General features: G+C 42.4%; 1 protein-coding gene across 1 annotated transcript in view; it reads right to left on the bottom strand.

Moving 5' to 3' along the window:
- Window positions 1–5696: 5696 nt before the first annotated feature.
- Window positions 5697–11662, bottom strand: part of STK17A (serine/threonine kinase 17a) — a 28269-nt gene continuing 22303 nt past the window's right edge. The window contains exons 5-7 of the mRNA XM_026843829.1: window positions 11010–11058; window positions 10733–10912; window positions 5697–9920 (exon numbers count right to left, since the gene is read on the bottom strand). Of these exons, the coding sequence (XP_026699630.1) occupies window positions 9587–9920; window positions 10733–10912; window positions 11010–11058 (563 nt within the window). The 3' untranslated portion in view covers window positions 5697–9586. The remainder of the gene's footprint in view (window positions 9921–10732; window positions 10913–11009; window positions 11059–11662) is intronic.

The raw sequence follows: 11662 nt of genomic DNA, 5'->3' as shown, positions 1-11662 counted from the left end.
CAAAGGCAGCTGCTTCTCCACCTCCCATTGAGCCAAAGGAGCCATTAATCGATTGCCTCCTGCTGTGTCCGTGAACCTACACAGTTGTCACAAGCAACGATTTCACTTAAGTGGGTGCTCTCAAGACAATTTTCTCTCTAAGATTGACCTCATCATTGTCATAATTGTAATTTCTTTCTTTTGCTGGTTTATTCATGTGTTCAGCCAAAGCCTAAAATAAATATCTTGCAAAAGACTTGCTGTTCCAGAGAAGTCATGCGTTATGCCCCATGTGTGCTGGTATTATGAATTTGAAATAAATAAACAAAGTGCCAGGAAACTGAACTTTTCTGCAATTGCAGACCACAGTCAGGACAGCTGGGCTGCTCCATCATGGCTGCAAGACTAAGTCAGCTTCTCAAAGCTGCTTTGGTTTCCCCCCCATTTCTCAACAAGGTGTTACCTAAAGCAGGAGGGACGGATCAGTGAAGGTGAAGCTCAGCAGCAGCTCCCTCCACTCCTAATGAATGAGTCACGTCAGGTAGATTTGCACCCTTGCAGTTATCATTAAAAAGTTCATGACATAGCTGGGGCCACTCGCTGTAACTTCTGAATTCCAGGAAGAGGTTCACTGCTCATGCTGCAGGTTACTCAGAAGCCTCTGCTTCACACCAGCACTGCCCAACATGAGGTCAGGAGAACGTGTTTACGTAGGGAGGAAAACACCCAGGAGGTGCAGAAGGGGTAAAACACTGCCATGTCTCACTCTGACTACAAGGGATTTTAACTGGGCCTTGATTCTGTCAGCCAGGTAGAGAATTGACTGTCACCATGAATAACCGGAAAACAAAACAAAACCAAACCACCAAACCTCCCCCTGTTTCTACCCCCTGCCCCAAACGGCAAATTTGAACAATTGCAAAGCCTAAAGCACCATCTGAGACAGTGAAGAGACACAAGTAACCGTCCTGCCTTCATATCATGAAGTTCCATGCAAACCATTAAGAAAGTCCACAAGGAAGAGTATTTTGGATTTACTGTAACAGAGCAGCTTAATAGAGATGCAGCTAAGGAAGGCTCAGAGCTCATACCACTGAATTCCTTTCCCCCCCCCGCCCCGCCTCCAACTCGACATCCAAATTTGAGTCCTAGAAATCCACCAAAGGTTTGCAAGAGTGAACGAGTATTAGATAGAGAAGGGAGAGCTGGAGCAAAGGATCATTAAAAGGCCCACGAGCATTTTCCTTCTCAAAAATGACCCAGCAAACTGGCTGAGGTGGCTCTTGAACAAGTCTGAAGAGCACATGCCAGAGTAGAAAGAAGGAGATACTAAAGGACCACATCAAAGGCATCTTGGACAAACTATTTCACAAGGAAACAATACACATGAGCTTCACTGTGGGACTCAAGAAGAGCTGCCAGGATGAACAGCACTTGGGTGACCTGATCCAACCTTTAAGAATGCCCAACATGCCAGGGGAAGGATTAGGATGAATGAAGGAGAGACTCCCAGCTTTAAGACTGAAATCACTCCTATCTGGTTTCACAAAACAAAATACAAACTGTGTGATTTACAAACATTAGGCTTTCACTACTGCAGCCCACCTAGCAAGAAAACCACCTGGGAGACTTGGAGCTCTCTCGGCCACCTGGTGTCTTAGAGCTTGGGCAACTCTGGCCTTTGGTCACTGAAGAAGTTTGGTGGGGAATCAAACAGTTGACAAGGAAAAGACAAACCAACCATTTCATCCATCAATTATCACTTCCCTGGCTGCAGCTTTGACTCATCACCCATCTCCAAAGAAGCTGTGGTTGTTGAGAGCAACCCCAGCCCATGCAATCCCCGTGTCTGTGCTAGGAGCATCTGGCACACTGCCACACACCTGCCTTTTGTCACCGCTGGGTGCTTCGTAACCCTGGGACCTGCAGCAGCTACAAGGTGTACAGATGTCCAGGAAATCCGGCCACAACCAGCCCTGCCCACGGCACAGCGCTCCTCACCACCCTTCCATCTCGTGAGCTGGCACGGGTGATGCCCCTGCTCTGGCCTCGCAAATTGCTGCGCCACAATACCACCGCCTGGCCTGGCTCTAACCCTGGGTGTCCCGGGCCTGAGGGAGGCATCCCCACACAAACATTACCAGTAACACTGCAGATTTTATGACCTTGCTTGAGGAAGCAGAGCCCCTGAACAGGTTGCATATTTCACTTCCCACCCTGAGGCTTAGCAGAGTGTCCCTTTAACTTGAGGCACTCCTGATCATCCTAACCAAACTGTGGGTTCATCAGAGCTGTGAGGATGGACAGTATCATCATACCATACCGAGGTTTCTCTAAATCAACTCTAAACCTGGAGGTGAAAGCAAGCAATGCGTGGAGCTGGAAGCCAGCAGATTAGAGTAGAAAAAGAGAAAAGTTACATTTAAATCCCTGCTTTTATTTTACTACCTAATAGCAAACACAGAATTTCTTACCACTTGACCTTGAAGAGCCTCAGTAACCACTTCCTCTCCCTTTCTGAGGCCTTTTAAGAAGCACATATTCAAAAGGAGAAAAAAGCAGCAGGCTGGTGCGTTCAACACCGAGGTGCTTTGGCCTCGTGGCTCCCATTAAATACACCACAGCCCACAGCTCCTGCTTCTAGCAGGCGCAGCAGGAGCAGCCAACAGAGCTGGAACATGCCAGGAAAAAGGGAAGAGCAAAGGTCTCAGAACCACCAGCAGCTGCTGAAAAAACAAGTAACTTCAAGAGGGCACCTGGGCACCCCTTGCAGGCTTCTGAGGAACACTGGAGCAGGTTAGGTTGTATTTTACTTTATTAGGTCATTGAAGCACTAATTCATTATAACGATATTGTGTTGCATGTCATTCAGCACCAGTGTGGAAAAAAATTTCATTTTTATCAAGAAAATATCAATCTTTTGATAAAAGACCCTACCCCCCAACCTGTAGAAAGCCATGCTTTTCTAATCACAGAATAACTAAGATCAGGAGGAGCCTCTGGAGATCATCTGCTCCAACAGCCTTACTCACAGCAGGGTCAGCTAGAGCAGATTGCCTGGGCCTGCGTCCATTCAGGTGTTGAAGATCGCCAAGGATGGAGACTCCACAACCTCTGGACAAGATGTACCAGTGTTCAACCATTCTCACAGTAAAAAAAGCATTTTCTTATGTTTAAACCAAATTTCCTGTGTTTCAGTTTGTGCCCATTGTCTCTTGTCCTGCCACTGGGCACCACCAAGAAGAACCTGGCTCCATCCTCTTTACTCTTCCACCACAGGTATTTACACGCACTTTTAAGATTCCTCCCCGAGCCTTCTCTTCTCCAGGCTGACAAGCTCAGGTCTCTCAGCCTCGTTAACAGGTGCTGCAATCTTTTAATTGTCGTAATAATTTTCAGTATGTTAAATAATTTCTTTTAAATTGGCTTGAAAATTTGCATAGTTCCTTTTCCAGTTGTCGGTGTGGTTAAAACCACCATCATCTTCGTGACCTTTGCTGGATTGCGTGTTTGTTTCTTACTCTCTAGTTTGATTTTAATAGCTTCTGCCAGGCTGTCATCACCCTCAAGGAAACTATCAAGGCAGCAGGCTGTTCAGGGCAAGAACTTAATTTACAGCTGAGGAACAACAAATATTGCTTAGCAGACTGTTACAGTGCTTGCACCTATTTGAGTTGGACCCGATGAGCACACAGGAGCTATATAAAACCAAATGTTTTAAAATCACTAGCTTCATACAGGCTAAGTGGTCTGATGCCCTCCCTTTTGAGTATGTTTCTCCAGGTAGCAATACAGTTTTGTCCAACTTGCGGACCTGTCAGTTCACTTCCTACTTTGGGCAGATGTCTTGCCTTGCAGGGAGAACATTAGTCATTTGGCTTCATCTCCCATTTAGAAATGAGGGTACATCTAGTTCTTTGCCACCATTTGCCTGCACCTTGTTTGCTTGTCAAAGAAAAATAATTTTTCTGCATGTTTTCTGCAAAATTTCCTACAAATTTCCCTGCAGCATAGCCCAGGTAGTCCTCCACCACCAGCAGTAGTGGAGACCTATCACACTGTTTGTGCTACTTTGGAAGACACATCACACCTGGCTAAACACTTTTGGTTCACTTTATGTAGTGCCAAGTATATAAAAATACAAGAATCAGGTCATTTCTTGACCAGTTTAATGCAGTTCCTGTTAACTGGCTTGCCTAGAAGATTTAGAACCTTTACTCAACAACTTCTGAGAGACAGCCTTTGCCTCTCTTTGCCTGGCAAGGCCCACAACAAGAACTTCCATCTCAGAGGGTGCTCGTGGAAGGTGGCAGTCAGTAAGGTAATACCTCAACAGCTTGGGAGATTTTCCTGTGAGGATTAGTTAAAAGGCACCTAATTCAGTCTGTACACTGGGATGACAAATAACTGAAGAGATGGGGTACACATGCTGAGCTGTATATTCGGATTGCACCAGCAAGCAAAGACTCAGTGCAATTTTCTCTCTGTTTACAGGAAAAAAGATAATACCTTCAAGTCCTTAAATTCCTTTTCCTCTCCTAATTTTGCAGTAACTGTTGTGGTACTAAGGTTCTGCTACACTTTGACAAATCCTAACCTTTTCTTAATTAAGATTTTTATCACACCCATATGGGCTTAATTTTTCCCCCCTTTTATAAAGCTTCCAGGTTGTATTTTTATGGAACCAAAATATCTGACTCTTACAGAGCTATCCAGTTGTCAGCTGTTTTATAACAGGAACAATTAATGAAATTAAGCAGTGTTAGAAGAGGAAATAGTTCTCTAGCCCAGCACGTAGTCAGTTGATGCTCTGTATTTCCCCACAGGAAGTCACATCAGGCAAGTAACAGAGTTCTGGGCCCAGTGCACCTCAGAGGGGATGTTAGTTGCACAGAGCAGAGATCTCAGCACAATTCCTTAAACCTGGATTAATGCTGATGTGCATCTGCTCCACCCTGGCCTGGATATGCAGCTGTCCTCCACCACACACCACACTCTAGCCTTTAAATACCATTTTCCAACCCTACATCTTCAGGTAGGTCATTCTCCCCACCTGTCAGTCATCTGAAATAGCAGTTCTAAGTTTAATGGCAATATAGCACTATGTTTCATATCCACCAAGAAAAAAACCAAAAAAACAATAGGAAGATTTGTTTGGATAAGGTGACTCTATTTATTAATCCCCAGCACAGCTTAATTCAACATTGGTAAATACTGTATTGTGGAGATGTTCAGAGTGCAAGGAGATTGCTTTAGAGTAGAAAAGATTATTGGTGCATTTTATATTTGCTGCACAAATTGAACAAACGTGTAGTTCAGAAAATTAAACTATCATTAATCATGCTACATGGGTGCTGAGAAAAATAACTTTACAGAAGTCCTTGGAGAAAAACAAGGGCTTTTGAAGAGGAGACTCCACCTGACATACCAGGACCCAGCCCCAGCAATATATTTCTAGCTCATTTTCAAGGCCAAGCATGCAGGTGTGCATTCATTGACCACAGAAGAGTTGAAGTTGCAGTAGTTTGCAAGGCAGTCATGTACTCCAGCTTTACTATAGATTCCAGACATCATCCTGCTCCCAGCAAACCTGCATAACTTCTGGAATTCTGTTTCAAATCAGTAATGCTGTCTTGAAGAAAATAGTTTTTCTAAAAACCATAATATATGTTTGAAAGTGTTTCCCAATGTGTGAAGAACAAAAGACCCAGCAGCTGTTCAGAAAACAAAATTTCATTTATTGTGAAGTTCCTGAAACAGTAAACACCTTATCAGAAGTACAATGAACTGGCACTATTTCTTTAAAATGTCAAACTGCCTTCCAGGAACAGTCCCTGGAATATTCAAGAGCGCTCTTAAGCCATGGAATAACTTGGTGCAAGGCCCACCTTCCTCCCTGTTCCCCGCCAGCACCACCAGTGGAGAACAGGCAGTTAATTTTTATTTGCATTTCCTAACAGCCCTCAAGCTTCACCTGGCAGATTGCAAGCTGAAATTCACCCTTTTGTATTTACGGATCCTCACTTGAAAAGTGTAAGAAATGAGACAAATCACCATGCAAATTCGGCTTTGGATAGCAAAAGGAGAATTTTTTTGAAATTTTAGTTTAATGATTACAAAATCTACAGCCCCTTTCTTAAAGAGGTGAATATAGCAACGAGAGGAGACAAGGCTTTGCTTGCAACGAGGTGTTTGCTGTTTATTCCAACAGCTGCAACAGACACATAGGCCTGGACGCCCCCCACCTATAGCTCTAGGTCACACCTCTCCTTCAGAGCCATGGAGATAACAGTTCTCCAGCGGTTTCTGACAACACCCACATTTCCATTCCTCTCAGCTTCCCAGCGTTAGGCAGCAGGTGCCCAGCCAGAGAGCAGGGACATAGCGTTCACTGCCTACTGCGGCCCGGGAGCAGATTCCTCCTCTACAACTCCCTCCCCTTCCCCACAGACGCTTTCAGGCATAAGCAGCCCTTTTTCCAGATGAACTGTGTATGTACACGCAGACCTCTGCATTCAGAGAGCTGCAGAAAATCAGCTCTTCTTCACAAGCTAGTGATGCCTTCCCAGCCTGAATGTGTTACTCCACCAGTAGCTAAGCCTCTCAGAAACATCAACCTCAACAGCCCCTTACTGCAGTGCAGGGTAAGAACAGCTCATTAACAGTTTCACCCACACTTACAGCCAAACAGAAATCGCGTCAAGTGTGTGGGACCGGCTGATAGTCCCACAGTTAAACCTTACAGAAAATTTTTCCTACTATAGGGCCATTCTAAGATGTCTTGTTTATAACTTACACTATTAAACTGTCACAACTTTATACAAATTCTTAATGTTAGAAAATCACTGTACAAAACCACCTTAAGGCACAAAAAGTTAAACAGAAATGCAGCCCACTGGGAATCTCAAAGCAGCCAATTGAAGAAAAGCTGGCCTTGTAATAAGTACATCGTTCATTTATATACGTTAAGCTTCATTGTCATACATTAAAAACAGTAAATATAGGAGAAAATGTATGCTGCTCAGCATCTACTCTTTTCATTACCAGTCCCCACCTAAGACATGACCTGTGGTTACGAATAGGAATTGAAACAGGTAAACGTCCCTCAAGTGATTTGCTGTGAGCAGCCACGAGCTATGACACATTCAGGTATGGAGATGCGTTGGTTTGTAAGGGTGGGATGCAGGCACGCTTCCCCCTCAGCACTTTGCTCAGCTTTGTAAAAGCAAGGGAGTAAAGACATGAAAAAAAGAAGTCAAAATGGCAGCAACAAACATTGGGAGAAATTGTAATCTTGCACAAAAGAATTTTGTAAGTTAATGTGCTCTCACCCAAGCAGTGTCTCAGGCACATGGCTAAGCAGTGAAAGCAGGATGGCTGTGAAAAAACCCAAAACAGGTGAGCAGTGTAGGCAGGGTCAGCAGACAGGCAGTAACACAGCCCCCATCCACCCCCAGAAGCCCCCCGGTAACACCACTACTCTGCTGGCCCAAGGGTTCTTGTTAAACTCATGGCCAGGCACAGCTACCCCAGACAACCTTGTGTGGTGGCCTCTCAGGAGGAGTCTGGAGGTTACTGTCCACAGGAGGGGAAAAACCAGCAGACTCCTTTCTCCAGAGCCTGAAAGGCATCTCCACATTACAGTATAAACCATATCCACACTCAGTTATGAGTACTAGTGGATGTTTTCTTGTATGAAGGTCTCCAAGGAATGAGGAGTTGTCCCACCTACATGAATATTCAATAGGTAATTCCATAGGGGAAGAAGCCAAAGAAAATGATTTAGGTGCACTTTTTCTGATGCGGCTTTGAGTGAAGGCAACCAGACCACTGGCAATGAAGCCTTTTGGAAAAATTCTGCCCCGATCAGTGTCATGCTGCTTTTGGTTCAGTTTTCTTCTTTCCTAGTGCTTTTTCTCCCACCCTTTCAGCAACACCAAATCAGATCACCCCAATACTGCTTGTGTCATTAATAAGCCATTTACCTTTTGTGTGAAGGAGGAACTGTAATATTAGCACAGAACACTGAACTCCTGCTCACTAAAAAGTTAAGAACATTCTCACAACATTTGAAACTAGGAAAGTCTGTAGCAACATGGATAAAAAGGAAAAAGTAGCTTAAGAGTTTCTATTCATTGTTTTATAGCAAGAAAACTTTTGTCAGGGTTTATTATAAAGGAACAGCATAAGGAAACCAAATAAATAGTTGAATAGTTAACAGTATGCAATATAATAGTACTAAACTTCAATTACATAAAAATTAAACTTTGGAACAGCATCAATATGAAAGATTTCTCGGAAAACTAGGACTCAGTCCGAGATCCTCAGACCTATACATTGCAAAAACCAGTCAATTTTGACGCCCAGTTGGTCCCAGCTTTATCCTCTGAGGGACCGTGTCTGTTCAGAACTACGACCCATCCACCCAGCTCCCCAGTCCCACTCTGCCCCATCACACACATGCTGTTTTTCCAAGTGTCTACGGAGAGTGATGGGGAAGCGCGAGGTATGAGTTGTGCTTCATCGTTTCAGAGGAAGCAGCAGCATCTTCCTCATCGGATAGCTATATTGAACAAGGTTATGCAATTTAGCCTAAGGATGCTTCTTTCTTCCTTAAAGCAATGGTTAGAGGAACAGAAAGAAGGCAGAAATGACCTCATGCTCCCAGTAAAACCCCAGTCAGGTTCTGGGGGAGGTGGAACCAAGGGCTGATTTATCATGAGTTGGACAAACTGTCTGCTCTAATGTGAAGCCAGTGGAAAGAACTTCAGTAGAGCTACATCAGAGCCTCTGTCCCTCTTTTTCCAAACACTGTGCAGTCACCCTGAGCTGGACTCTATGAGCACATCTCGCCCAACACAGGAGGGGAAGGGAGCTGTCTGCTGGCTCTCAAGAGTGACCAAAGCAAATTCATCACCCTCTGGAACAGGATTTTACTGTGCTCCCAAGTAAAGAAGTATCACCACTGTGATCTGGAATCATTCCCCACAACAGATTTCTTCACCTGTGGGACATGTACATGTCTTCCTAGAGAAGCACATCTCACTGGGTGGCTACACACCAGATGAATGTGAGTCTCTGACTTGATGTAAACAGAGAAATATTTACACACAGTATAACTTTGAAATCTCTATGTCAAACCAGCTGATCAAATTCTCCTCTTAGATCAGTAGATAGTTCCACTGAAGTCGAGGGTGCTAAAAGGTGTTTGAGGAAAACCCAGCATTATATATTTGCATTAAATGCCAAAACATATCCTAAAATAATCCTCTTGACATCAGTCACTGAAACACTTCCAATGTCAACTTCTCCAGAACACTGGAACAATTAACAAAAACTCTGCTATCAAGTAACAAAAAATCGCCAGAAATAAAAATTACAAACAAAAATAAGCTCTTTATCTTTGTTAAATTCCTGTCAGCCACTTGAAATCTTGCTTATCTGTTCCATGAAATTAAAAGTTTGGCACATTTTTCCTCAGATGCCACTTACCAACTTTTTTTTAAATCTAGAACATATATTGCATATCAGAAATTCACTTGGCTAGGATATTTTTGTTTAGTAGAAAACACTGCCTTCCAGTTACAGCTAAGAAGCTCCACACAGTTCAGTAAATGAATTCTCCTGGTATTTCTTGCAGTAACGGTTCCTCAAATTTAAATCGTTTGGAAATGGCTTTCTGCTCAGTTACTTTTTCTTTTTCTGACTGCCTACATTGTCCCAGTGTATATGAAGCCACTACAATTAGTTCTTCTGTCACTATTGATTCTTCCTCTTCAGTCTTCTCAGCATCTACTGATTTTTCGGAGGCAGAATCTGCATCTTTCTGGGTGACATCACTGGTCTCTCCTCCTGTACTCTTATTCCAGGCCCTGCAAGCAGGATTATTGCTTTGTTCTAACCATGGATGTTGAAGACATTCTTCAGCCGTTGCCCGGTCCCTGCAGAGGAAGGAAAGCATCAAAATAAATGTCCAAATGGATTTGAAATCTAGCACCTTGCAGGAGAAATCCATGCAAATTATTCCAAGGATGTGACTGTATTAAAGACAGACTTACAGAACTTCAAAAAAAGTGCTGATAGCTATGTGCAACAGCAGCCCAAGGAGATGAACTCTTAACATTTAAAATAAGAGTTCATAGATCCTTAAATAGCAGATTTTTGCTCCCATGTTGCCAACCAACTTCCAAAGTTTATACAGATTTTTTTTTTTATATACATATATAGGAAAATTATCCAGTCCTTGCATTCTTGAAGTATTCCCACAGACAAGCTGTAGGCAATTTCAAATGCTGACATTCCCCATGAAGAAGCGGTGAAGTTCCACAAAAAACATCTCTTCTGAAACCTGGAATTTCCAGTTTGCTGCCTGTTGAGCAAAGCATGCTAACAAAACAGAAAAAGAGTAAGGTACTCTACCAACTCATAAAAAAAAAAAAGGCTCGAAGCACAGTTCATTTAAAAATATCAGCTAACCTGCCACGGAAGTCAGTAAACTGTACCATGTGCTATGCTTCATATACAGTTTTCTGAAATCAATTAGAGTTTTAATTACTAACACTTGGACGCATTCAGAATATGCAAGTTTGGAGGGAAATGGAAGAATTCTCTTCATATACATAAAGGTAATAGCACAACGAAATATGAATAATCAAAGTTCCCTTATACTTTAAAAATGAAAATGCCACACTTGCTACATTCAGAAAGAATCCACCCTGACATATTAGCATGTACAATTGTGTATTTTACTTACTCAGGTTTCTTAACCAGCAGAGTTTTGATGAAATCCACAGCAGACTCTGATATGAGGTCAAAGTCTTCTCCAGAGTAACTTACGTTCATTTGAGATATATTTAAGAATGTTTCTTGTTTATCATCCCCTAAGAAAGGCGATATCCCTGTTAGCATAACATATGCCAGTACTCCAATGCTCCTAAATTAAAAGCGAAAACACAGAAAAGCAGTTTTTTAGTTTGGTACAGCTTTTTTTGTTTGTTTGTTTTATAAAAAAAACCCACTTTTCAACTTACCACATGTCGGTTGCTGTACTGATTGGGTCATAACTCAGAATTTCAGGAGCTATTCATGGGGAAGAAAAACAAGGGTTTTTTTGTCACATGCAGACATCATATTGTAATTATATAGCACAATAATGGGTATGTGGTAAAATTTAAGATAAGCCATTTGAGGCATGAGAGTCTTTTGAAATCAAGATATTTCTATTCAAGTGATTATTATCATTCATTGGTTCTAAGTAAAACAAAACAATTAAAAATTGTTTTCCTATTATTGTCATCTTCAGAAGCCAGGCCAGTCTCCTTTGCAATTAAGGAAGCTCCATACAAATTTCTTATGGAAAAAAATCAGAAATATCCAACATTCCATACTCCAGTACTGAAAACCATGCCCATAAAGATATACCATACAACTTAAGATATTTTCAGGTACATTTTCAAGGCTTCAAGTACAGTTTCTTTAAAAAATAAAATGGATACAAACCTCCACAGGCTAAAATATTCTATTCAGAGACTGAATATGTAATTTTAAACTTTTAATCCAAGCAATACTTGTTATTGCTGCTGTTAAGAATCATCTGAAGTGAGCACTCATCGTCAGTGCAAGCACACAAGCACCACTCATTAGACCAGCAAGGCTTGCCAGTTCTACTGTTGACAGCAGGACC

The sequence above is a fragment of the Athene cunicularia genome (genome assembly GCF_003259725.1).
Source record: "Athene cunicularia isolate RWA chromosome 2 unlocalized genomic scaffold, athCun1 chr2_part2, whole genome shotgun sequence".
In the NCBI taxonomy this organism is placed as follows: domain Eukaryota; kingdom Metazoa; phylum Chordata; class Aves; order Strigiformes; family Strigidae; genus Athene; species Athene cunicularia.
This window is presented reverse-complemented; position numbering and strand designations above follow the sequence as displayed.